Genomic DNA, 26,583 nt, shown 5'->3' on the forward strand with positions numbered 1-26,583 from the left:
TAACTAACATGTCATTCTTCATCTACAATGATGTCAATGTTGACTTACCATCATTTAAGACATTTGTTTTTGAGTTGTTTTTCCTATAGTAGCGTTGGGCTGATTTGCCCTTGTTCTCTTGGGGCAAACATCATGAAGTTGCTGGTTGACTGGAGTTAATTCAACAGGCACCTATTTAGTGCCAATTATGCACAAGACACTGGACCAGGAAAAAATGAGAATAGCCTTTTCTTTCAAGAAGCATATTACATTCTCCTCGTGTGTACTGTAGCAATGAACAAAGAAAAACTAACTGACCCCAAAAGAATCACATTCACAATATTGGTCTCAGCAGCTTCACATCCTAAGTATAACCTGTAATAGGTTTGTTATAAAGAATAATATGTTATCATTATTTAAAAGCACTTGGAGTTTCTCTCATGGAATGGTAGTACCCAGGCAGATAAATAGTATGACTATGGCTTTCATGGTTACAGGTAAGGAGTTTTGATATGGGTGTCAGCCTGAGTGATTTCTTGTTAAAGATTTTATGTTTTATGCTTCTTGAAAAAAAAGTTTCATATAGGATTTTGGTGGTGGTTGGTTTATTTTGTCGTTATTTTTTGATATATAACCACATTTTAAAGTCAGGCCAGACTCTTGCAGGTATATAAGCCATATCCTAGCTTCAGCACTTTAGAAAAATGTAATAACTCTTTGGAACCAATTAAATTCCATGAAAGAAAAAATATAGCTTCCAAAGTGTCTAACAAACTCTGCCTTATAGTCTACTATGTCAACCATTTCTATTCAGCACAACTTTTTCAAGCTGTAGAAAACTAATCCTAGAGAGATAGTATTTAGGAAAAAAGGTATGGAAAGAGCACTGGATTCAAACCACCTGGGTTCTCAAATCTCAGCCCTACCATTAACTCAATATATGACCTTGGGCAAGTCTCTTTCCCTCTCTATGCCAGTTTTCCAATTTGTAATAATCCTTCAGTTGCACATTTTTTCATCCAATGAGTCTAAATTGTTATACAGGCTCCTAAAATTTTTAGATTTCCCATATTAATTGAGAATAAACATGGCAATTTTCTTGTATAATGATGTATATTTGCTAACTGTGAAGTGTTATCATCATCCCTACTCTATAGATGAGAAAACTGGAGCTCAGAGAAGTCAAGCAATTTATCTACTATTACATGACTAATAAGTGGTAAAAGTGGGTGCACTTTGGGGAAAGGGGTGAGGAATCAAGGCCAAGTGGTTCTGGTGGCCAAAAAGAAAAATCACTGAATTGACTACTTAAGTGCTTCTTAATATATTTATTTTATATCAAGGCTTTTTCATACCAGAAAGAGGCAGTCTGCCAGGGTGGAAAAGAGATGCTGAGATGAGTCAAGAGATCTTACCTTTAAATCCTAGCTTCTGTCTTGTTAATCTGGGCCCTGTGGACCTCAGTTTTCCCATCTATGAAATTAGGTTGGACAAGATGATCCTTAAGGTCTCTTACACCTCAAATTCTTTTATATAAGGATTATTATTATTACCCCCATTAAGTCTTTGGTAGAATTCTTTGTTGGTCCTTTCATTCTTATTCAGTCTTCCTCTCATATGGTTGTGGTTAATGTGTAGTTCATTTTTCTGGTTGTGTTTTTTAATATTTGCTTTATTTTAAAGGTTTGTATGGATTTATTTTCTTCCTCAGCTTAGTCTTAATAGCTTCCTTTCCATTTATGTTTCATAATTTATTTAATTATCCCACCTCTGGTCAGATGTTTAGATTGTGTCCACTGTTTTGAGATTACATATAATGATTTTTTGCTTCTTTTTTTGGGGTGAGGCAATTGGGGTTAAGTGACTTGCCCAGCTAGTCAGTGTCACATGTCTGAGGCTGGATTTGAACTTAGGTCCTCCTGACTCCAGGGCCGGTGCTCTATCCACTGCTCCACCTAGCTGCCCTGAGATTACATATAATGTTACAAAACTCTTTGAACAGATACTTTTTTTTTTTTTGCTTCTGATAACACTTTCAGGGGTTGTTATCAAAAATGGGATTAATGGGTCAAAGAGTATGATTTTTTTTTATAACTTTCACTGAATGCTGCTAGGTTACTCTCTAAAAAGATTATATAAGTTTTGCAGGTTTGCAATTCCATTGCTGGTGTTTTAGATTTACTGATGGGTAATCTCAGGGTCTCAGGGAAATGAAAAATCTAGATCAACAAGATTTACAAATTTAGTACAGATCACTAAAAAAAGAGAAATCTGATGAAAAAGTGGTCCTGGTTGCCTTGGGAACATGATCTTTTTCAGAAATAAGTGAGCTGACCAAAAAAAAAAAGAAAGAAATAAGTGAGCTGAAAAGGAAGTGAAAAAAACTGAAACATAATTGCAGTTTAATATAAAGGCTTTCAGGTGTCTTTCTCACCTATAAGGATGTTCTACAAGGATGGAAACTAACCTATTAAATTTCTTATGAAGGAAAGACAATATGGTATAGCAGAAAGAGCCCTGAACTGGATGGAATTAAAGAAACCAGGGTATTCTACTCAAAGAGCTATAGAGCCATGCACAAGTCACAGCCTTTTTTCATCTTAATCTCATTTTTTGTAAAATGTTAGTTGGATTAGATGAACTCAAAGATCCCTTCCAGCTCTAACATTCTATGACTCTGTGAATGAAATGTTAGAAAAATAGATTTATTTGAGGAAATTCAGCACTTGGTACAAAGAGCACACAGGGAGTTAAAAATTAAAAGGAAAGTTTGACTCTTAAAAACCAGTATGATGCTGCAGTGTTCTAAAACCATGTGAAAGCAGCACACACTGGGGGAAGCTGTTCCTGGGATCTGACTTGGAACACAATGCTATTAATCACGTTCCTCTTCTTTTTGTGGTTCTGTGGACCTTTTTGTACCTCCTCTATGATAGGAAATAATCAAGAAATCCTATTTTCAAAAATAGTAGGTAAATATATTTAAAAAAAATACTTGGTGGTAGTTTTGGTTCCTGTTTAAACCTCATGAAAGCCAAGCAAAGGAAGATACAGCTTGAATATCTTCAATAATAAAACAGCTAATTAAGTTAAAAGAATGCATGTTACTCTCCCAAACTTTTCATCACAGGTTTACCTGTGTTGTGTTTAATTTACATTGGGGCCAGAAAGAGTAAGCTAGAAATCATTGTCACTCTCATCCAGCGGCTCAGGTTTCCGGGCCCTACGATTTGGCTTAGTTGGGGAGAGAGTCATGCTTTCGTCTTCCAAATCATCATCATCTTCTTCATCATCTTCCATATCAATTTCACTGTCCTCTGAATCTTCCTGCAATAAAAGAGATGGCAAATGTATCTCAGAACCTTCTGCTTCTTACTTAGAAACTTAAACCCAACAACCACTTTCATCGCAGTTCAAAAGAAAAAAGCACGACATGGCTCAGGAGAAAAGTAGTCAGGCCCAGGCATAGGTGAAAGTCTGTATTAATAATGCTGCCGTCAGTCATCCATTTCCAGACCTATACAACCTAGTACAAATCGGATTTACTATTGTGATATTTAATGCCATGGCTTTTAACCAATTGCTCCTGCAACTTGCTTCTTGGGACGCAGAAAAAATATCACTTGGAAGTTATTTTGTCTCTCTGAGGTCTCTTTTCCACAGCACTATTGTGAGGACAATGCTGTAAACTATGAAGTTCGGAGAGCATGCATTATTACCAATGGATGAATTAAGATTCTGAATGGAACTGAAGCTATGTTCATTTACATTCAGATTAGACTTTCAGGGAAGAGAGAAGAGAATGTGGAAAGGAGGTATGAAGAGCAAAGTGCAGAGAGGAGCCTTCTTCTTCTGGTCTATGAAGGGCTGTATGGGTTGGGCCTATTTTGAGTATGTGTCCATGTAAGAGATGTAAAGTGCCTTGCAAACCTTAAAGCACTGCATAGATGTTAGCTATTATTATCATTGCTACTACTGAATGAGCAGGAGAAGACGGGAGGACATATGGAATAACAGTAGACACTACACCCATTCTGGACAGCCCAGGCCTGTGTGAATTTATAATACAATCAGCCATGCACATGAAGACAAAAAAAGGGCTAGTTAGTGCCCCTAAGCTCCCTCTAACTCTTTTTCCAGACTTTGCTATTTCTATTAGTGGAGTCTTCATCTTCTTAGTCTTCAAATGAGATAGTATATATAAAATGTTTTGCAAACTTCAAAAGAGCTATATAAATGTTAGCTATTATCGATTCTATTATTCCAGGCCTAAAACTGTGGATTCATCCTCTACTCATCTAGCTCCACCTCAAATTAATCAATCTTTCCACTGTTATGTCCCTCATCCATCCCTTCTTTTCTATACTCACTGCTAGTTTCTTAACTTACCACCTCATATTTTTGACCTACTATAATCGTCAAATTCCTAATTGATGTTCCTGTCTTCATCCCGCATAACACTGTCAAATAAATCTGAACCTGATTTCAAATCTGGCCTCAGATACTTACTAGCTATGTGACTGACCCTGGGCAACTTAATCTCGACTGCCTCACCAAAAACAAAACCCAAAACGCTAGCTTAAAAACTTTCAATACTGTCCTACTGCCTCCAAGTCCAAATTTAGCCTGGCATTCAAGGCTACGCAGGATCTGACTCCATTTTATCTTCCCTTTATCACCTTCTAGTCCAGCCAGATCAGTCAGACCATTACTCCCAGATCATGCACATTTCTATCTCTCCATCTCTGCTGGTGGGACGTCCCCCATAGAATGCCTTTTGCTCCTCTCTCTTTAAGGGCCCAGCTCAAATCCTACGGATCCTTTTCTCCCTTCTCTCCCACCCCTTCTCTCTAACATCATCTTTCATTTACTCTGTTCTCAATCATGTCTCTGTGAGGGCAATGACCATGTTTCTTTCCTGATGGCCCCCAGTGTTTAGCATAGTGTCTGTATCATTTATCTAGTGCTTAACAAATAGGTTATAATATTTACTACCATATGACCACAGACAAGTCAATTAACTTCCTGGGCCTCTGTTTCTTCATTTGTAAAAGAAGGGGATTGGAATGCATAACTACTAAGGTTCTTCTACCTATAAATCTATGATGCTATGACCCTTGTGTTAATGTTTTTGATCACAACGAGACTGTAAGTTTCTTGAGGACAAGAAACATGTCTTGTATCTTTTTTTTAGCATTAGTATACACAGTATTCAGCATAGTTCCTCGCTTAAAGCAGGGACTCAGTGAATGCTAGATGAAGAGGATTACCCTGTGTCACAATGGATTGCCTATGACTAGGTGACTGCTGAGAAGAACTGCCTTCAGCTCTAACAGAAAACAACTGGCTCTAATGATGTGGGGATCAGTGAGCAGCTTGATGTCTGGAAGAGCTGAGCTAGTGCTTTTCTTTGGGGTAGAGGTTTCTCCTTCATATGGCCAAAGCACTTTGTTTTTGTCCTCCCCATAGGGCTAGGGATAGAACGTGTGATTTCACTGATAGAGGGAGCCCTAGCAAAGCACGGACAGGTTAAGTGACTTTCCCAGGGTCATAGAGTCAGTAAGTGTCAGAAGAGGGGCTTGAACCCAGCCCTTCTTGGCTTGAAGGCCAGCTTTATATCCCTGTGCTAGAAATGTCAAACACACAGGCCATGTTCTGCATGTTCGAGGCACCATGGGGAGTGTTAAGGATACAGAGACCAAGAGTCACCACCCTAGAGGCATTTCCGATATAACAGTGTACATCTGCTAAAGGCGCAAGTAAATAATCATTCAGTCAGCATCTCCTAAGCATTTCCTACATGCAAGGTAATGTGCTTTTGTTGGGGATTCAAAGAACAAGCAAAAATGGCCCCTATCCTAAGGGAGGCTACATTCTAAAGGAGATGACAGGAATGTAAGCAGGTCCATACAAGAAGCAAACTGAGCAGATGGAAGGTAACCCTAGCTGGGAGGCTAGTTAGCCAAGTCTGGTAGAGAGCTATAGATTCTCCTGGATGGGTGTATGGGAACAGGAAGAAGAGTACTTCAGACAAGGGAGAAAGTCAGCGCAGAGGCAAGGAGATGGGATGGGAGATGGAGCATCGTGGGTGAAAAGCAGCAAGTAGGCAGGTATGGCTGGATGTCAGGATGTGTGGAGGACAGAAATGTGTAATATGACTACAAAGGTAGGAAGGAGCCTGGTTGTCATGTTAAGAACTCACATTTTTCTCATCCCATAGAGCTTTATGCAAGTCTCCTGAGAGAGCTGTTCAGGAAGCCCAGATCTCTCCCCAGGCCTTGAATGAATGAATGAATGAATGAATGAATAAATAACGGTAAAATCTGGAAGAAGGAAACCAGCTGCTTGAGGGCAGAGGCAATTTTTTGTTTTGTCTTTGTATCTTACTACTTAGTCCATTTTAGGAACCTAATGGATACTCCTAAAATTGCACTGAATTGATTTCTTGCACTTGTAAATCAAGCATTTTCCTAAGCTGGGGCTGCTTCTATCTATGGAGAGTGAGAATAGAGTGACCAGTGAAGAGGAAAATAACTAAGGCAATTGTGCTTATTGGAAAAAAAGAAATGAGGAAATATTAATAAATGACATGGGGGTTGGGACTATTAAAGTTTAAACTGGCCAACTAGTTATGAGGATGGACACACCTAAGAAGTAAGGGAGATAAGCCCATTAGGCATGGCTGCTGCCTGATCAGTGCCAAGGGACAGAGATAACTCCAGAAGTCAGGACCACCACCCCTCACTCAACCTTTCCCCACCCCCAAAGGAAACTTTCCATAGTCAGGTGGTCACCCCATCTGTCCCCCCCCACCATTCATCCTCTGTAAAGGCTTTGGCCTCCCTCCCAGTCAAGTAGAAATGTGCCTCAGAGAATCATGTTGTCTCTGAGACATTTTCTCCCCTCAAGAGAAGTCTTTGACTTCCCTCTTGGTCACTTTCTCTAAGCTCCCAAATAAAAGACTATTTTATTCTAATTGTACCGTGTGGGACAGGCTGTAATTCTTTAAAGAGGAATACCTAAGGACTGCCGCCCCCCCCCCCCCAGCCCATTTCCCTGTCACATTAGCAAACAATATATCATGTTCCAATGAGGAAAAATTCCACCAGAGGTAAGTAAGGTAACCGGCCTGGCTAAGAATAATCTTCAGTGAAAAGGATCAAACCAATTGCCCACAGTCTAGATCTCAACTTAGCTTCTTAGGTTTTCCATTCTTCTGAGGCCAGGCCTGGCATTTTAATAGTACAGGAAATCGGGGCAGCTAGGTGGCGCAGTGGATAGAGCACCGGCCCTGGAGTCAGGAGTACCTGAGTTCAAATCTGACCTCAGACACTTACACTTACTAGCTGTGTGACCCTGGGCAAGTCACTTAACCCCAATTGCCTCACCAAAAAACCAAACCAAAACAACAACAACAAAAAAATAGTATAGGAAATCGGGATGTTATAGGACTCAGCTAAACTTACATCATCATCAGTTTCTCCACCTTGCATTGTGCCCACGATGCGTTTGTTAGGTCTTCCTAAAGAGAGAAGACCATAAAGAAATAATGAAAATCCACTAGTTCTTAGAAATGAACTTAAACAAAGTAAGACAGGAGATAAATTCTAGGATGTGGCCAGAATCCTAGACAACACACACCTTTATTAAATGGCAATAACAGGAGTTAAAACTTCTTAGAACTAAAGAACTTACAATGAAAAATGAGAGATGCAGACTGAAACATACTTTTTTATTTTACTTTCTTTTTCTTAGGGTTTTTTTTTTGGTTTGTGTTTTCTTTTGCAACATGACTAATATGACTGCACAAGTATAATCTATCATATTGCTTGCGTCCTCAAGGAGGGAGGAGAGGGAGGGAAAGTATTTGGACTCAATTTGTTTTTAAATGCTGAAATTTGATTTTACATGTAATTGGGAAAAAATAAAATATAAAAATTTTAAAAAGAAATATTCCCAGAACAAAAGTGGAAATAAAACAGGTTTTCTGGGGTTTTTCTTGGGGGGAACAATGAGGGTTAAGTGACTTTCCCAGGGTCACACAACTAGTAAGTGTCAAATGTCTGAGGCCAGATTTAAACTCAGGTCCTCCAGAATCCAGGGCCAGTGCTTTATCCACTGTACCACCTAGCTGCCCCCTAAAACAGGTTTTCTGATAAATAATAAGTAGACCAGAAAACTGACTTGGTCAAACTCTCCATTCTCAAACACTGTGGATAATAATTTTTGTTTGTTTTTTAAAATAATTAGCAGGTAACAATGCTACTTGGATCCCCAATTTCCCATGTTCCATGTGATACTTGATGAAGAGAATTGCTGGTGTCTTCTAGTGGATTAGACAACCATCTTTAGGATATCCCTTGTTTGATGCCAATGGCATCAAAGAACTATGAGGACATTGCAAAAAATAGGCCCATCTTATTATCATGCCTATTAGTCTAGCAGGTTTCTTTTTCCTTGTCTCCTGAAGCTTTTACCTCAACATTGGTTGCTTTTCTTTTTTTTTTTTTTTAATTAAATTTTTTTTTTTTTTAGTGAGGCAATTGGGGTTAAGTGACTTGCCCAGGGTCACACAGCTAGTTAAGTGTTAAGTGTCTGAGGCTGGATTTGAACTCAGGTACTCCTGACTCCAGGGCCAGTGCTCTATCCACTGCGCCATCTAGCTGCCCCATTGGTTGCTTTTCTTAATCAATTGACTCCTCTATTTTTTACAAGTACAGTGAGTTGCATATAGTATTATGCTTAACAAACGTTTGCTGAATTGCTTACTGGTGGGAGTCTTTCCTTTCCCTCTGAAATAGAATGCTTTTTTTGAATCTCTCCTGACTAAGCATTAGGCCTAATCCCAAACCAACTCCTCCAGATGCCTTCCTCACTAAGATCATTAATTGCTTCTGAGAAAACACATGAAACAACATCATGAAGCATAGCCAGGAAAGGTAAGAAGAGACCAGGTTGTCATGGCAAGGAGCTCACAGTTTGCAATCCTAGAGAGCTTTGTGCTCCACTCTTTAGGGAGCTGTCTAGCATGCCTAGCTCTCTCCCCAGCTCGGAAATGAGTGAATGAATGGATGACATCTGGCGTAACTAGGTAGGGCAGTAGATAAAATGTTAAGAGTCAGGAAAAGGGGGCAGCTAGGTAGTGCAATGGATAAAGCGCTGGCCCTGGATTCAGGAGGACCTAAGTTCAAATCTGACCTCAGACACTTGCCACTTACTAGCTGTGTGACCCTGGGAAAATCACTTTACCCTCCTTGCCCTGACCCCCCCCAAAAAAAAGTCATGAAAAGCTGAAATTGAATCCTGCCTCAGACACTTAAGTGTGTGATCCTAGGCAAATCATTTAACCTTTCTGCCCATTTACTCATCTGCAAAATGAGGATAACACCACCTACCTCACAGGGTTGTTGTAACGGTCAAACGACATATGTAAAACATTTTTCCAACCTTAAGGTACTATCCACATACTTGTTATTATTATAGTTACCAACCATCCAAATTCTGTCCTCTGGGATTGATAGGAAAATGTTTTAGAGAGGTTTTATCATATAAGGATAGGGTACAGTTACTTAAAACATATTGTAAAATATCACAAGTTGAAGGCAATCAACATAGCTGCACTTGTAGTGTAATGGATGAGCTGAAGGCAGAGGCCACTATCTAATTCATGTTCTTTACACCATGTCACATTTCCTCTTATCATCTGACTAGACCAATACAACATAATTCATTATTACACAGATTTATACAGAACATAATTCAAAACATCCCAGAAGTGTGGTAGATAGTCAAAAGAGTCCTGAATTTGGAGCTATAAAACCTGGATTCAAATCCTGGCTCTGGCAAGTCACTCATCCTCTCAGGCCTTGGTTTTCTCCCTTCATTTTTAAAAAACAAAGGGTCAGCCTTGGTGACCCCGAAGATGCCTTCTAACCCTAACTCTAGGATCCTAGAAGTGGTTCAGTGTGCCTTATGTCATTGGAGGCTAAACCTACAACAGATTTAGGAGAACTATCAATAAGTGGTTCATGAACCAAACCAAGAGAGCAGGCCTAGTAAAGTCAAACCAAAAGGGGACCTTCTAGGGCTCTAGATAGAGCCCTGACATAGGGCAGTCTTGGCTCTGTGGTGGAAAGGGAAGGGGACAGAGAATAAGCATTTATTAAGTACTTCCTATGTGCCGGGCACTGTGCTGAGCACTATATCTCCTTTGAAGGTGGGAGACTTTCAAATCACTCCAGAATACTTCCTTTAAAGAAGGGGTGAAAGGAAGTGGCCAAAGAAATGTAGGCACCTTGCATCAAAACCTCCATGGCTGTTCGTGGCTTTGATAATCGTCTCTCTTCCATTTCACTGTCAGATTCATCATCTTCTTGGATGTCTATGTCTGAATCATCATTGCCTGGTTAACAAAAAAATTAAATGTTATAAAAAGTTATTTGATCTCTAGGCATGTGAGATTAAAATTGGATATTTGATCATAAATCTCCCCTACTTAACCTTTCCCTTAATTTATCTCCCCGACTAGTAAATGGAAGAAGCTTCTGGTTTTCTAGATAGAGCCTTTATTGTATGGTAGTCACAAGGTGATGTTGATTAGAAGGATAGGAAAGTAGAAATACAATACAAATCGTCTTAAGTCTAGGCTTAGTCTATATTCCGTATAAAACTCACCAAAACCCAAGGCCACTTTTTAAGCTGCTAGAGTTTGGGGTATGCCACATTGTTTTAAGTGGTTCCCCAATTCTCTGCATGCCAAAGTGGCAGGGGTTTCTGAATTGTCATTGATCTTTCTAATGCTGTCATAATGTTCTTTATGGTAGAAAATGTTGAGTTCTCTAGCATCAGTTTTGTCTGTGCCACTGATTTTCAATAAGGGCTGATTTAACTGATGAACTACCACATTCAGCTGATGCTGCTTAGCAAATGTTACAATTGTATCATTTCCTCCCCACTTTCCAAATTTCTTTAATTCATCAACATATTCTTCAAAAGGGGAGTCATTTACTCTAAAAGACTCAAACTCTTGTCTATGGTTAATCATATAAGAAGCAGCTTCTTGTCTGTGTCTGAGATGATTTCTACAGTGGCCTTCTAGCTGGTCTGCTAAGACCCTAAAAAGGCAATTTCCGTCTCCTGATACTTTACGAAGACACCAGCGGAGCAGGAAAAAGCCTTAACCGAGAGCCAGGCCGAGTATTCAGCTGATGCTGCTTAGCAAATGCTACAATTGTATCATTTGTTTCTCAAGAGGCACAAATCAATTCCATCCAACAAGGAAGATCAATATTCAAAATATTCATTTGTACCTCTCAGCTTTTTTCCTGATCTGTAAGAACAAGAGGTTTTTTGTTTTTGCCTATCTGTATTCAACAAACAATGTTATACTCTGTTTCTGACTCTCTCTTAAAGCAGGGAGGGACACTGGTGAGACCTCCAAACTGAGGAACCAGGTTCCCACTGATGACTAAAAATTCCAAATTAGTTTATAAGAAAAGGAAAAAAATGTGGTATTGGCTTAAACATCATTCCCAAATTGTGTCACAGAACTGAACTCTTCAATAATGACGATAATTATGAAGATGAAATAAGTAACGATAATAGTGTTAGGACAAACTAGACCTTTGGTTAAATAAAGGGGTAAGCTAGAACAACAGAAAAGAACCATCATTCATAGTTTTCACCAAGGAGGAGATGGTCACTCCCAGAAATCAACATCTGATGCTAGTGATTATCTCTAAAGGGGAAAATTGCAAAGATATGTCTTAAAGTCATTTTACAGATGATTTTATAATAATTATTGTTAACATTTTGACATTCTCTGAATAATCTTTTGTATTACTGAACCTTTATGCTTAGGGCATGTACAATAGGAATTGTTTTGATTGCAAGGTAAGAGAACGTCTTACAACCACTGAATGAAGAGAGAATAACTACTGTTGGCTTCTCTTCTTCCATGGTCACAAATGGCTGTCTAGGGGAATGGCCTAGGCTTGGAAAGAGAACGTCTCAAGATTTGGATGGTGTCAATCCTGATTCTACATACTTCTACCTAGAAGCTAATCTTAGGGTCTGCTCTTTGACTTTGATACTTTAGAAGATTAATAATTTTATCAGTGAGGGTATCCCCTCTGAACTGAACTGAAACTCCTTCATGACTTGGATGGGACTTTCCAAATTGATGTAGCCAAGAAGCTTCACCTGGTGGCCAAAATTCTAGTGAGGAGTCTCTCCAACATTAGCCAGGCTAATGCTTGAAGAAGAAACACAAAGTCTTTACCTAATGTAGCAGGTGCTTAACAAATGTCTATTAACTGATTTACTGATCTGGCACAGACTTGTAGCATATACTTGCCATAATTTGTGGTCTAGCTTTGGGGAATTCAGGGTAACCTCTAAACCACATAGAGACATCAGAGGCTGACTCTGGGTGGAAGCTGTTGACTGCCATTGTACAAAAAAAAAAAAAAGCCTTTGTTCAGCCACTAACTATCATACACTGTGATGGAGAGATAATCACCAGCACCAATGTACAAGAAAATAATCAAGTGATTCTCTTAGAATGCCTTATGTTGGGCTGGAAACACTAAAGGGTCTTGTGGTCAAGTTCCCTCCTTTCTTTAGTCACAAAGAAAATGTTCTTGTGCCCTGAGAAGCCCCAGAAAGAACTACGTCCAAAAAGAAAGGTATCTTACAGCTTCCTCCAAGCACTTCACAGCAATAAATTTAATCCATATTTGTAAACAGGTAGAGAGCACAGAGAGGAAGGGGAAGGGCCAACAGAAATACTTCCCAGATTGGGTAGGGTGCCTGTGTTCCGTGCCTATCCAGTGCTTAGCACAGTGCCTGGCACCCAGTAAGCACTAAATAAATGCTTGTTGATTTGATCTGTTGATAATGGTAGTCTAATGTAAGCAATTCTATCTAAAGATGGTGACCTTACTTCCACTCTTAAGCAGTCGCTTTTCTTCTTCCTTAAGTTTATTCTGCATTAGACGTAAGGTATTTTCAGCCTCCTGGAGGAAGATAACAAACAAGGATCAAAACAGTTAAGGATGAAAAAAGTGGTTTGTGTGTTATTCTTTAATATTTATGTATGCACCATTATAGGATGAAAAGAACACTACAAAGAGACCATACATATATGCAAACACATGCATTACCTAATACACACACACAAATAACACAAACCTTTAAAAAAAGTACCTTTAAGTTTCTCTCCGAGTATTAAATGCATGACGGGATACCCCATGCTTAGAATACTCTTAGAACCCCTATATCCCTTCAAAACTCCCCTCAAGAGGCCTTCCCGGATTACCTTGGTGTTGGTGCCATCCCTCCAATCTTCAGTTTGTACAAAATTTTTTAAATTTAATGCAATCAAAACCATACATTTTGCATTTCATAATATTCTCTATCTCTCGTTTGGTCATAAATTCTTCTCTTCTCCATATATCTGAGAGGTAAACTATTCCTTCCTCTACTAATTTATCTCTGATATCACCCTTTATGTCTAAACCATGTACCCATTTTGACCTTATTTTGGTATACTGTGTGTTTCTTCCAACTTTCAAATCACTGTGCCTTTTGTATATATATATCTTATATTTAGTTATCTGTGAACATGCTATAGACCAAGTAGAAAATAAGCTCCCTGAAGGCAAGCATTATCTATCTCACTTTTATATTTGTATCTTTAGCACCTAGACTGATTGATATTTCTTCTCTACTGTAACAATTGGAATGATGACACTTGCTGGAGAGCTACTGTAGGAAAGCTCCGCCAAGAGGAGAAGGTGTCTGAGGGCAAGCCATGTGGTCAGTTCCTTGGCATCAGGAAGTGACATTTGCTCGTGGGTACTGTCTATCAAAGCTACCAGCCAATCAACTTGAGGAGCTTCCCATTTCTGGGAGGACACAAAGTAGGAAGCGGACACTGGCAGAGGGGTTCTTGCTCTTTTGGTTCCTGACCTTGCCATGGTGGGTCAGATGATGGGGTCTCTTAGAAATAGTTAGATTTTTACCTTTCTCTCTGATCCTAATGCTCTTTAATAAATACTTAAACACTTAAATACTCTTGCTAAAGCTTATAATTTATTGGCGACCACTCGTTAGATTTTAGATAGTATAGCTAGAATTTTAGCCCCTTACAATTCCTACTTCACCTCACAATTTCATAAGATCATAAATTTAGAGTTGGAAAAGTCCTTAAGGGGCATCTAATCTAACTCTCTCAATTTCTACATGAGGAAACTAGCCCAAAGAGGTTAGGTGACTTGCCCAAGGTCACACAGGTTACTACTTATAAGAGGAAGATGTGGGACTTAAACCTAAGTCCTTTGACTCCAAATCCAGCACCCTGTCTAATGGATCATGATTTCATCAATGAAAGTTGTTGGACAGTGTGGCTAGGTAGGATGGAGAGAAAGAAGGTATCAGCCTTAATGACTAGTAGCATAAAGTTGAAGTAAATGTCCACAAGACAAACAAAACAGTTTTTAAAATAACAAGTTAACTACTCTGCTGTACATTTGGAGGGTAAGAAGTATAAGGGGTTCAGGGGGCAGCTAGATGGCGCAGTGGATAGAGCACCAGCCCTGGATTCAGGAGGACCTGAGTTCAAATCCGGCCTCAGATACTTAACACTTACTAGCTGTGTGACCCTGGGCAAGTCACAACCCCAATTGCCTCACTAAAAAAAAAAAAAAAGAAGAAGAAGTATAAGGGGTTCAGATGCAGTGCTCATTCACAAGCCTCTTTCTGTTCTGCTTCTGAGGTGGAAAGACTCATCTTATCTGGTGTTGGTTAAGTTTAAAGTTTTTAAAAGTCTTTAAATGGTGTGATTTACTCCAAACAAACACATAAAGAATGGTTATTCAGGTCTATTACAAAGAGACTTTGGCTGCTGTTAAGAGCAAATGAGAGAAAGTTGGTATAGTCTCTCTAAAAAGATTCACAGCCAAACTTCCTTTCTCAGCAGAGGATTCATCTTTGATTCATAATAATGGAGAAAACAGAAGCTACACACTGCGAGTTCCCTCTTCTCTCCCCTCCTTTGTACCTCGGACCCCCTCCTCTTCATCATTTCTCAGTCTTTCTACCTCTGCTCTGATGAAGAGGCAGGTCTTCTCCTTGCCCAGCCTAACCTCTCTTTTTTGTTTTTTTTAAAGTGAGGTAATTGGGGTTAAGTGACTTGCCCAGGGTCACACAGCTAGTAAGTGTTAAGTGTCTGAGGCCGGATTTGAACAGTGAGGCAATTGGGGTTAAGTGACTTGCCCAGGATCACACAGCTAGTAAGTGTTAAGTGTCTGAGGCCGGATTTGAACTCAGGTACTCCTGACTCCAGGGCTGGTGCTCTATCCACTGTGCCACCTAGCTGCCCAAACCTAACCTCTCTTGATTCTATTCCCTCTCATCTCCTCTGGGAGCTTTCCCTCTAATCATTCCCTCTTTCTCTCATCTTCAATCTCCTTATCCCACAGCTATCTTGATTCCTCCCTAAGTTACTGACCAATATCTCTTCTCCCTTTCACAGCCAAACTCTTAAATATGGTCATCTTCACATTGCTTCCATTTCCTCACCCCTCTACTTTCTTCTCAATCTGCTGAATTACATTATCTGACTTCACCATTCGACTGACACTGTCCTATCTAAGGTTTACTGAAACAGCTCAGTCAAACAGACTTTCTGACTTGACTTCTTTCTGGCTTTTGACCCTACAAACTGCACTCTCCTCCTGGATGCTTTCTCTTCTCTTGGCTTCTCAGACACTACCCTTTCAGCTCTTCTCCCACTTTTGTGACCACTGTTCCTCAGTATCCTTTGCTACTATCTCATTTTCTGCCCCTAAGGCTCTCCCTTTACCTCTTTTCTTCTCTTTGGGTATCCGCCTTGCGGGTCTCATTAATTCCCAAGGCTTTAATTATTCTCTCTATGCAAATGACTACTTAGCCCAATCTTTCACCTGATTTCCTTTCCAGTGTTACCAACTGTCTGCTGATATCTGTCTCTACATGGATGTACCATAGGCATCTCATGTCCAAAACTGAACTCCTATCACAAATTCCACATAAAATGAGCATTTCCATATACACAGTAGAACAGAAAAAAAGAATGTACAAGAAAATGCAGATCTCTATTATACAGTGATTGCTTTTCTTTCTAATTATAACACAGATTCAACATGTAACTTTCAAAACTGACCAGCTTATCAGTAATTCCCTTTGGCTTCCTTTCTGTTTTCATCTGTTTATTTTTTTTTTTTTTTGCAGGGCAATGGGGGTTAAGTGACTTGCCCAGGGTCACACAGCTAGTAAGTGTCAAGTGTCTGAGGTCAGATTTGAACTCAGGGCCTCCTGAATCCAGGGCCAGTGCTTTATCCACTGTGCCACCTAAACATCTGTTTACTTTAAAAAACTGTTTTAATGACCATCTTTAAAAAGCATCAAACACTATGCTACTATGTTTGCTTCTATATTTTGTATACATAATCTGTTCCACTGGTTGACCTCTGTATCTTCCCCTCTATTTTTTAACCAATACCAAATGCTTACTGCTATGTAATATAATTTGAGATCTTATACTGATAGGGTCCCCTTTCTCTCCTTTTTTTTCATTACTTCCCTTGAGATTTTTCACTTTTCTTTCCTCCAAATGAATTTCATTGTTATTTTTTCTAGCACTAAAAATAATCTATTGGTAGTTTGATTGGTATGGTACTGTTATTTTAATTATATTGGCTCTGTCAACCCATGAGAAATTAATACTTCTCCAAATATTTAGGCCTATATTTTATAAAGAATGCTTTTTATTTGTATTCACATAGTTCTTATATGTATCTTAGCAAGAAGCCCAAATATTTTATATATTGTATAGTTATTTTAAATGGATTTCTCCTATTTCTTGCTGCTTGATTTTGTAGATAAAAATAAAGAAATGTTGATAATTTATTTTATTTCCTGTAACTTTGCTTAAGTTATTGTTTCAAGTCATTTTAGTTGATTCCCTAGGGGTTTCTAAGTAAATAATTGTATTAGCTGCAAAAACCTAACATGTTTTCTCCAAAACCTATCTATCCTCAAAACTTCTCCATTTCTGTTGATGGAACCACTATCCTTCAAAACACTCAGATTTGCACTTTGGAGTCATCATCCTCAACTCATCTCCATCCCTCAACCCCACACATCTAATTAGCTGCCAAGTGTCATTGATTTTGCCTTCATAATATCTGCTCTATCTATCCCCTTTTCTCCCAATACATACAGTGACAATCCTAGTATGCCTCTTGTCTGGATGGCTGCAATAATCTGCTACTGTAAGAGGAACCAGGCCTCTGGTCTGTCCCTGCTCCAAAAAGCTGCCAAATTGATATTTCTAAAGTATTGGAATAGCCATGCCATTTACAGAGGCTTCAGTGGCTCCCTATTTCCCTGAGGAAAAAAAATTGACTCCTTTATGGAATGAAAATCTTTAACAATCTGGTTCCAATCTATCTTTCCAGATTGATTTAAAATTATTCCCCTTTACACTGTATTACAACCAGACTGGCCTACTTCCTAGCTCTTCATCTGTGAAATCCCATTGCCCACCTCCATGCCTTTACAAAAACTGTCTCTCATACCTAGGATATTCTCCCTCCCCACCTCCAAGTTTGGGAATCTTCAGTTCTTTTCAAGGCTCAACAAGGGTGCCACTTCCTAAATGAGACCTTTCCTGATCTTCCCAATTGTTAATATTCTAAATGCCTAGAATTACTTTGTATAAAGTATTTAATTATCTGTATGCATGTCGTTTCCCCCAATAGAATGTAAGATCCTTGTGGACAGAGACTGTTTCTTTTTTTATCTTTGGATCCTCAGTTACTGGCACTTAGTAGATGCTTAAAAATGCTTCTTAAATTAAATTGAATTTTCATTATCAGGGACAAAAGAACCATCATATTTAGACTCTCACACCTCAGTCCCAGATGTGTTCCATGAGAAAGTAGAATTGGTATGTAAGACCACCAAACTGGGAAGAGGCTGGATAAAACCAAATACAAACAGAAACTACATTCATGAGATGATGCAATCTTGAAGGCATTAAAGGATTCTCAGGGGGAGAAATACCAAAGGAATTGAAAAAAAATCAAAGCTATTACTACAGAGGGGGGAAAGGTGATCACAAGGACATCAATAACTACTCAACAAATGACCTACTTTCTCATCTTTATAAAATCTTCATAGGGGCAGCTAGGTGGTACAGTGGATAAAGCACTGGCCCTAGATTCAGGAGTACCTGAGTTCAAATCTGGCCTCAGATACTTGACACTTACTAGCTGTGTGACCCTGGGCAAAAAAAAAAAAAAATCTTCATGAGCTATATTCCTTTCAAGCATATCCTTGGTAAAAATGCGAAGGCAACACATTTTTTTTTTTTTTGGTGAGGCAATTGGGCTTAAGTGACTTGCCCAGGGTCACACAGCTGGTAAGTGTCAAGTGTCTGAGACGAGATTTGAACTCAGGTTCTCCTGAATTTAGGGCTGGTGCTCTATCCACTGCACCACCTAGCTGCCCCTGGCATTCCACATTTTTACAAGTAACACACCTGACTGAAAGGTACAGACCACATAAGGTCTCCCTGTGCTTTTGTTTACTGATAACAGAAAAAACCATTTGGCTCAATACAGCAAAATGTATCCTTAAAAAAGACCTTCTCTTTTATGACACAAATATGGTGGTGATACCAAAACCAGGCAAAGCAAAAACAGAGAAAGAAAATTATAGACCAATTTCCCTAATGAATATTGATGCTAAAATCTTAAATAAGATATTAGCAAGGAGATTACAGCAAGTGATCACCAGGATAATACACTATGACCAGGTGGGATTTATACCAGGAATGCAGGGCTGGTTCAACATTAGGAAAACTATTAACATAATCAACCACATTAATAAGAAAACCAACCAAAATCATATGATTATCTCAATAGATGCAGAGAAAGCTTTTGACAAAGTACAGCACCCATTCCTAATAAAAACACTAGAGAGTTTAGGAATAGGAGGAGCTTTCCTTAGAATAATAAACAGTATCTACCTAAAGCCATCAGCAAGTATTATATGCAATGGAGATAAATTAGAGGCCTTCCCAATAAGATCAGGGGTGAAACAGGGATGTCCATTATCACCCCTATTATTTAATATTGTTCTAGAAATGTTAGCTTTAGCAATCAGAGAAGAGAAAGGAATTAAAGGAATTAGAATAGGCAAGGAGGAAACAAAACTATCACTCTTTGCAGATGATATGATGGTATACTTAAGGAATCCTCGAGAATCAACTCAAAAATTACTTGAAACAATTAACAACTTTAGCAAAGTAGCAGGATATAAAATAAATCCACATAAATCATCAGCATTTCTATACATGACCAACAAAGTCCAGCAGCAAGAGATAGAAAGAGAAATTCCATTTAAAGTAACGGTAGATAATATAAAATACTTGGGAGTCTACTTGCCAAGACAAACCCAGGAACTCTATGAACACAACTACCAAACACTCTTCACACAAATCAAATCAGATCTAAATAATTGGAAAGATATCAATTGCTCATGGATAGGCAGAGCTAATATAGTAAAAATGACAATTCTACCTAAATTAATTTACTTATTCAGTGCCATACCAATCAGACTACATAAAAATTATTTTATACAGCTAGAAAAAATAATAACAAAATTCATCTGGAAAAACAAAAAATCAAGAATATCCAGGGAAATAATGAAAAAAAATTCACAGGAAGGTGGGTTAGCGGTACCAAACCTGGAGCTTTACTATAAAGCAGCAGTCATCAAAACTATCTGGTACTGGCTAAAAAAGAGAGTGGTAGATCAATGGAATAGGCTAGGCTCAGGAAATGCAGTAGTAAATGACACTAGTAATGTAGTGTTTGATAAACCCAAAGACTCCAGCTTCTGGGATAGGAACTCAGTATTTGACAAAAACTGCTGGGAAAACTGGAAGATAGTATGGCAGAAATTAGGCATAGACCAACATCTTACACCTTATACTAAAATAAGGTCAAAATGGATACATGATTTAGACATAAGAGGTGATACCATAGGTAAATTAGGAGAGAAAGGAATAGTCTACCTATCAGATCTTTGGAAAGGAAAACAGTTTTTGACCAAACAAGAGATAGAGTATATTATAAAATGCAAAATGGATGATTTTGATTATATTAAATTAAAAAATTTTTGTACAAACAGAAGCAATGCATCCAAAATTGGAAGGGAGGCAGAAAACTGGGAAACAATTTTTGAGGCCAGTGCTTCTGATAAAGGCCTCATCTCTAAAATATATAGGGAATTAAATCAAATTTATAAGAATCCAAGTCATTCCCCAATTGAGAAATGGTCAAAGGATATGAACAGGCAGTTTTCTGATGAAGAAACCAAAGCTATCTATTCCCATATGAAAAAATGCTCTAAATCTCTAATCATTAGAGAGATGCAAATTAAAACAACTCTGAGGTACCACCTGACACCTAGCAGATTGGATAAAATGACAAAAAAGGAAGATAATAAATGTTGGAGAGGCTGTGGGAAAATCGGAACACTAATGCATTGTTGGTGGAGCTGTGAGCTGATCCAACCATTCTGGAGAGCAATTTGGAATTATGCCCAAAGGGCAATAAAGCTGTGCATACCCTTTGACCCAGCAATCCCACTTTTAGGTCTTTTGCCCAAAGAAATCATGGAAGGGGGAAAGGGACCCACATGTACAAAAATATTTATAGCTGCTCTTTACGTGGTAGCAAGGAATTGGAAGTTGAGAGGGTGCCCATCAATTGGGGAATGGCTGGACAAGTTGTGGTATATGAATACAATGGAATACTATTGTGCTGTAAGAAATGATGAGCAGGAAGAGTTCAGAGAAACCTGGAGGGTCTTACGTGAGCTGATGATGAGTGAGATGAGCAGAACCAGAAGAACATTGTACACAGTATCATCAACATTGAGTGTTGACCTACTGTGATGGACTATATTCTTCTCACCAATGCAATGGTACAGAAGAGTTCCAGGGAACTCATGATAGAAGAGGATCTCCAACAACAAGAAAAAAAAAGAAAGAAAGAACTGTGGAGTATAGATGCTGATTGAACCATATTATTTCTTTTGTTTTGGGTGCTGTTGTTTTTTTTTTCTATTTTGAGGTTTTGCATCACTGCTCTGATTCTTTCTCTTGTAACAGGATTAATGCAGAAATAGGATTAATGTTATTATGTGTATATATATATGTGTGTGTGTATATATATATATATATCTATATGTATATGTATAGAAATATATAGATATAACCTATATCAGATTACCTGCTGTCTAGGGGAGGGGGGAGGGAGGGGAGGGAGGGAGAAAAATCTGAAATTGTAAAGCATGTATAAACAAAAGTTGAGAACTATCTTTACATGTAACGGAAAAAATAAAATACCTCATACATTAAAAAAAAAAAAAAGACCTTCTCCCAACAAGGGGCCATTTGTGAATATGTTAATAAAAGATTCCTGGATTAATGCAACCAGAGGTAACCCTGTTCACTGGCTCTCTGATTATTGATCCATTCTCCACATAGCAGCCAAATTAATTCCCCTAACATGCACATCACTTTCATGATAAAAACAAAACAAAATAGCTATGTTGCCTTTAGGATAAAATACAAACTCCCTCAGCCTGAAATCTAAAGCCTTCCACTGTTTGTCTACCACTTCCCTTTCTAGACTTACTTCTTATTCTAACCATACTGGCTTAATAACTGTTCTCCAAACTCCACATTCCATTTCCAGCCACTATGTTTTCACACAGGCTACGTCCCATGTCTGCAATGTATTCCCACTTCAATTCTGCCTCAAAGAATTCTTAGCTTTCATCAAGGTTCAGCTAAGTTGTCACTTGTTTTTCTTGATCCCTCTGGATGTTATTTACCTCCTGAAATTATCTTGTATTTATTTATCCCCCTATCCCAATAAAATGTAAACTCCTTGAGGGAAGGGACTGTTCTTCATTTTGGTTTTCATATCCCCAGGCCCAAGTACTGTGCCTTGCAGTAAGTATTTGATAAATCTCTGTTGGAGTTAAATTAACATCAAAAGCAAGGAAAAAAACAGGGAGATGTATGCTTGCCAAAGGTATTTGCTACTGTTCTGGCACTTTGCCTCCAAATGGAAAAGGGATTCTCTAAGGATGATGAAATCTTCCATATGCCTCTGCTTGTAGATGACATTATGCTGATTGCATCAAGTGCCAGAGTATTAAAGAGGCTCCCCAATAGGATCCATGATTACTCAAAAGAAATCAGCTTACAGTACAAACTAAAATAACTAAATTATGAAAAATATACATTTTCCAGGCTATATAAGTAGAAGCCCAATCCAATGGGTTAGTAAAATGGTACCTATATTTGGGGCAGGCAATGCAGACAGGCAATCAGTTGGGCTCAAAACTGACAAAGAGAAAGAAAGGAGGCTGGAGTGCATTTGGGAAACTGCATGACAATTTTAAATATTCTCATCATGGTCTCCATCACAAAAAAACATCTTTTTAACAAAAATGTTGTCCTGGAAATGTTGAATGACTGTGGATCTTGGAACACTAGTAACTCATTAAAATCCAAGCTGTATGTAACCCAAAGGTAAATAGAAAGATACATGGTAGGCACAAGTAGGTTGCAACATATTGCCAATGATGACCTATAGGCAAGAAAGAAGTGGTATAAGTGATATCACGAAGAAAACAATGAGAAAGGAGGTAGGTTGGTAATATGTTGAGAACTGAGCTTGATGTACCTCTAGTAGGTTGGGTCATTTCTGTGGAGGATTCCCCCCCCTGCTGGGGCAATGAGGGTTAAGTGACAGCTAGTGTCAAGTGTCTGAGGCCTCATTTGAACTCAGGTCCTTCTGAATCCAGGGCTGGTGCTTTATCCACTGAGCCACCTAGCTGCCCCTCTGTGGAGGATTTTTGTGAGAAGATGGGTAAAATAGGATACTGTGCAGGTTAGTTTTGATCAGCACAGAGGGGAATACCCACATCAATGAAATTATAACTCCACTGAAGAAAAATGAGGAAGCCACTCAAGGGAGAATAAAAGAGATTTTCTTATGCCCTGTTTTATACAAATCAAGTGGGAAACTTTGAGGAATTAGGCATTAAAGCAGGGCCAGGATGAAGGTAAGAAAGCTCTGAGAAGAAAAAATATGGAGATCTATGGAGTGAGAGGGGATTTTTCAAGATTACTTTGCAATACCTATTCCTTAAGACACACATCATCACTTTGAGACATTCACTCCTTTGACAAGCCTTTATTGAGTCCTTCTTATGCATGATTCTCTATGTTAGACACTACCAGGAACACAAAGATAATTAAGATACAGTCTAGGTTTGCATAAATGTGATGAGGCATGAGGCTTAATAGAAACCAATACTAAGGAGCTTTACGACATTAAAGATTATCAAAATTCAACAATTTATCTAGATGAAATGAAATGTCTTTGCTTAAGGCTGAGAAGGCCTGGATGACACTAAGCTGTACTGGAGACAGCTGGTAATGCCCTAATGATTTACTGCTTTTCCTGTTTTCCTCCTCTTTTGTCTTTCTCTCTTTCGATTTTTAGTGGGAATTTTTGTTGTTAAACAGTGAAATCAAAATAACTTACTGTAATATAAAGATAAAAGTTGACTGAGCAAGTCACTAAGAAAAGTGTATTTTTTATAGAACCAGTTTTTCTCAGTTTCCAATTCCTCCTAACCTCTTCATTAACTTCCTCTCTTTTTTTTTTCTCTGCCCAGGACATATGCCTTAGGTCTGCCAGGGACCTCCCCACAGGCATTGCCTAACCCTTCTAGTAGTCCTTAGACCTTGATCAAGGTAGGGAGGATAGATTTAGGCCTAGGATTTGAATTTAATCTAATCCATTGAAGATACTCATTTCCTCAGGCTGATTAAATTGTACCACACAGTCATACAGAGATACAAAAGTAATACTTATCATTCAGTAAGATATTATTAAGGTTTATTTTCTAGAACAAAATGCAAGTTGAAGAAAAAAACACTTCTCCTGATATCTGAGGAACCTGATAGTACCCAGGATGAAAAGTAATAAAGTGAAATACTACTATTTTCTCCTCTGCCAATCCCACATTAAGGAAACAAATCTCTCGGATAACAATGATTGGTATAATTTTTCTCATTGAATTTCAATTAATTAACTCAGCTGAGGATATATTATATCCCAATCATTCGTAAAATGAACATAACAAGTGCTTTCACTGAGTGAAAGTCAAATGAGAAGATGAATTTTGGGGCAGCTAGGTGGCGCAGTGGATAAAGTACCAGCCCTGGATTCAGGAGTTCCTGAGTTCAAATCCAGCCTCGGACACTTGACACTTACTAGCTGTGTGACCTTGGGCAAGTCACTTAACCCCCATTGCCCCACACACACAAAAAAAGAGAGAAGATGAATTTTTGTAAAAGCTCTTTGTAAATCATACATTGCTATACAAATATAAGATGGTATTATTGCTAATGTTTAAAAAGCCTGCACTGTTAAGAAGTTTTTACAGGCATCTAACCTAAATCTCTCCTGCTACAGGTTAAACACATGTCTTATTGCTTGGCTTTCAGCAAAGACTGAAAGCAGTTAGGGGAAGCACATTATAGAGGATGATACACTGGGTTTGAAGCCAAAAAGCTTTGGGCTCTAATCCTCCCTCTAGCATGTAGTTAATATTCCTGGTCCATCACAGCCTCTCTGAACCTCAGTTTCCTCTTCTAAAAATGGTGATAAGAAGACTTAACTCTGGGGATGCCAAGTGGATCAAGTGAGATAATATATACAGAGCATCTTTGCAAACTGTAAATGAAGGTGAGTTAATATGATTATTTTTATTATTATGTATAGGTGAGTCACCTCTTAGTTTTCTCCTGGTTAAATCATTATTTAGCTATAGTCCTTGCCCTAACTAGGAAGAAAAGAAAAAAGACAAACACATGAAATAACTGAGGACAATTACAATGTGGTATGCCAGTAAATATAAAATTGTATACTAAAAATAGAATATTATATAAAAATTGTAAGCATTTACCTCAAACCTCTCTTGCTCCATTCTATGATGGTCCTCAAGTTGCTGTTCTAGGTAGGCTAGATTCCGAAATTTTTCCAGATAAACATCATACTGCTTCTGCAATTCCTCCTCAATCTTCTCATATTCATCCATAAAAGCTGGTCTATAGAGGCCCAAAAAAATGCAAGTGAAAGATCTTTGACTCTCTTCTGTTTAAATTTTTTATCACTATAATAAGTATATCAATATATTATGTAAATATATAAATGTATAAACAACATACCATATCATAATAGCTCACTTTGACATATGGAAGAGATGGCAAGAAAAAGTGAATTTTCAATAATAGAGAGGGATGGTTAATATAGCGGATGCCATCATGCAATGAGAAAACTGAAAGCCTAAAAGAATTCTATGGGCTGGGCCTCCATAAATTCGATCTAATAAAATGAAATTTAACAGTGAGCATTTATTGGAAGCTAGAAGGGACCTCAGTGGTCATCTATAGAGGAAGAAGCTGAGGTCTCTAGAGGTTTGGTACTTTGTCCAAGTAGCCAACCTGGAATCTGAACCAGGTTCTTTGATCCCAGATCCAGCCCTCTTTTGCTGTACCATGTTGCCCCAATATATTCAATATCCTGAACTTGGGTTTTAAAAAATCAACTTCACATACACATGACACGGCTAGAACCTGGAGATTTAACAGACTGCAAATGCAATATATTCAACAGTGTAATGCAGATGCCCCCAAACCAGCTGCAGTTGTTTCACAAATGAAGGGGGTGATCACACCCATTGTGCAAAGATGCCCTGCTGAGACTACATCAGAACTGTGTGCAGTTCTCCGCACTATGTTTAGGAAGAACATCGACGAACTAGAGCACATTTCAGAGGGCATCCAGGATGTTGAAGGAATTTGAAATCATGTTATATGAGAATTAGCTAAAGGAAAGAAGAATAGTTAACTTGAAGAACAGAAGAATGAATGGGGATACAATAGTTCCTTCACATATGCTGAGGACAGTCACATAGAGGAAAGAGTCTATTTTTTAAAAATTATTTGTAGAGGATAGAATTTACAGTGAAGCAATTTTGACTCAGGAGAGGTAAAATCTTCTGAAAAATTAGAGCTGACACAAAGTGTTTGTAAAGTCCCCTAGGGAGGCAGAAAATTCCTTATCATGAGAGGTCTTCAAATAGCATATTGTAGCTAAGATTCATTATTTAAATAGATTCAAATATATTGTAGATAAGATTCATTATTTAAATAGAGGTTGGAGTAAGCTATTCTCTGTGAGGTCCCTTCCAACTCTGAAATTCTATGATTTCAATGAAATATGTGCATTGAGGATTAGAATTCTCTTCCTGGTTTTCTTCTTAGAAGCAGCTGGTGGTAGAGTGGATAGAACAGCTGGTCCTGGAATCAGGAAGACAAATTCAAATCCTAACTCAGACACTTGCTATGATACTGTATGACCTTAGTTTCTTCAACTGTAAAACAGGGATCAATAACAA

At 38.4% G+C, this 26,583-nt stretch overlaps 1 protein-coding gene across 4 annotated transcripts in view; it reads right to left on the reverse strand.

The window, feature by feature from the left end:
- The window catches only part of CLUAP1 (clusterin associated protein 1), a 55,843-nt gene that overhangs the window by 5,256 nt on the left and 24,004 nt on the right, over window positions 1-26,583 (reverse strand). For 2 of the 4 annotated variants that reach the window (XM_043975323.1, XM_043975322.1), the window contains exons 8-12: window positions 25,090-25,231; window positions 12,923-12,995; window positions 10,274-10,381; window positions 7,446-7,501; window positions 3,116-3,306 (exon numbers count right to left, since the gene is read on the reverse strand). In XM_043975323.1, coding sequence (XP_043831258.1) covers window positions 3,157-3,306; window positions 7,446-7,501; window positions 10,274-10,381; window positions 12,923-12,995; window positions 25,090-25,231 — 529 coding nt within the window. In that variant the 3' untranslated portion in view covers window positions 3,116-3,156. Of the gene's footprint in view, window positions 1-3,094; window positions 3,307-7,445; window positions 7,502-10,273; window positions 10,382-12,922; window positions 12,996-25,089; window positions 25,232-26,583 lie in introns of those variants that run through there. The other 2 variants (XM_043975321.1, XM_043975324.1) reach the window with 1 other exon arrangement.

Source organism: Dromiciops gliroides, chromosome 1 (assembly GCF_019393635.1).
Source record: "Dromiciops gliroides isolate mDroGli1 chromosome 1, mDroGli1.pri, whole genome shotgun sequence".
Taxonomy (NCBI): Eukaryota; Metazoa; Chordata; class Mammalia; order Microbiotheria; family Microbiotheriidae; genus Dromiciops; species Dromiciops gliroides.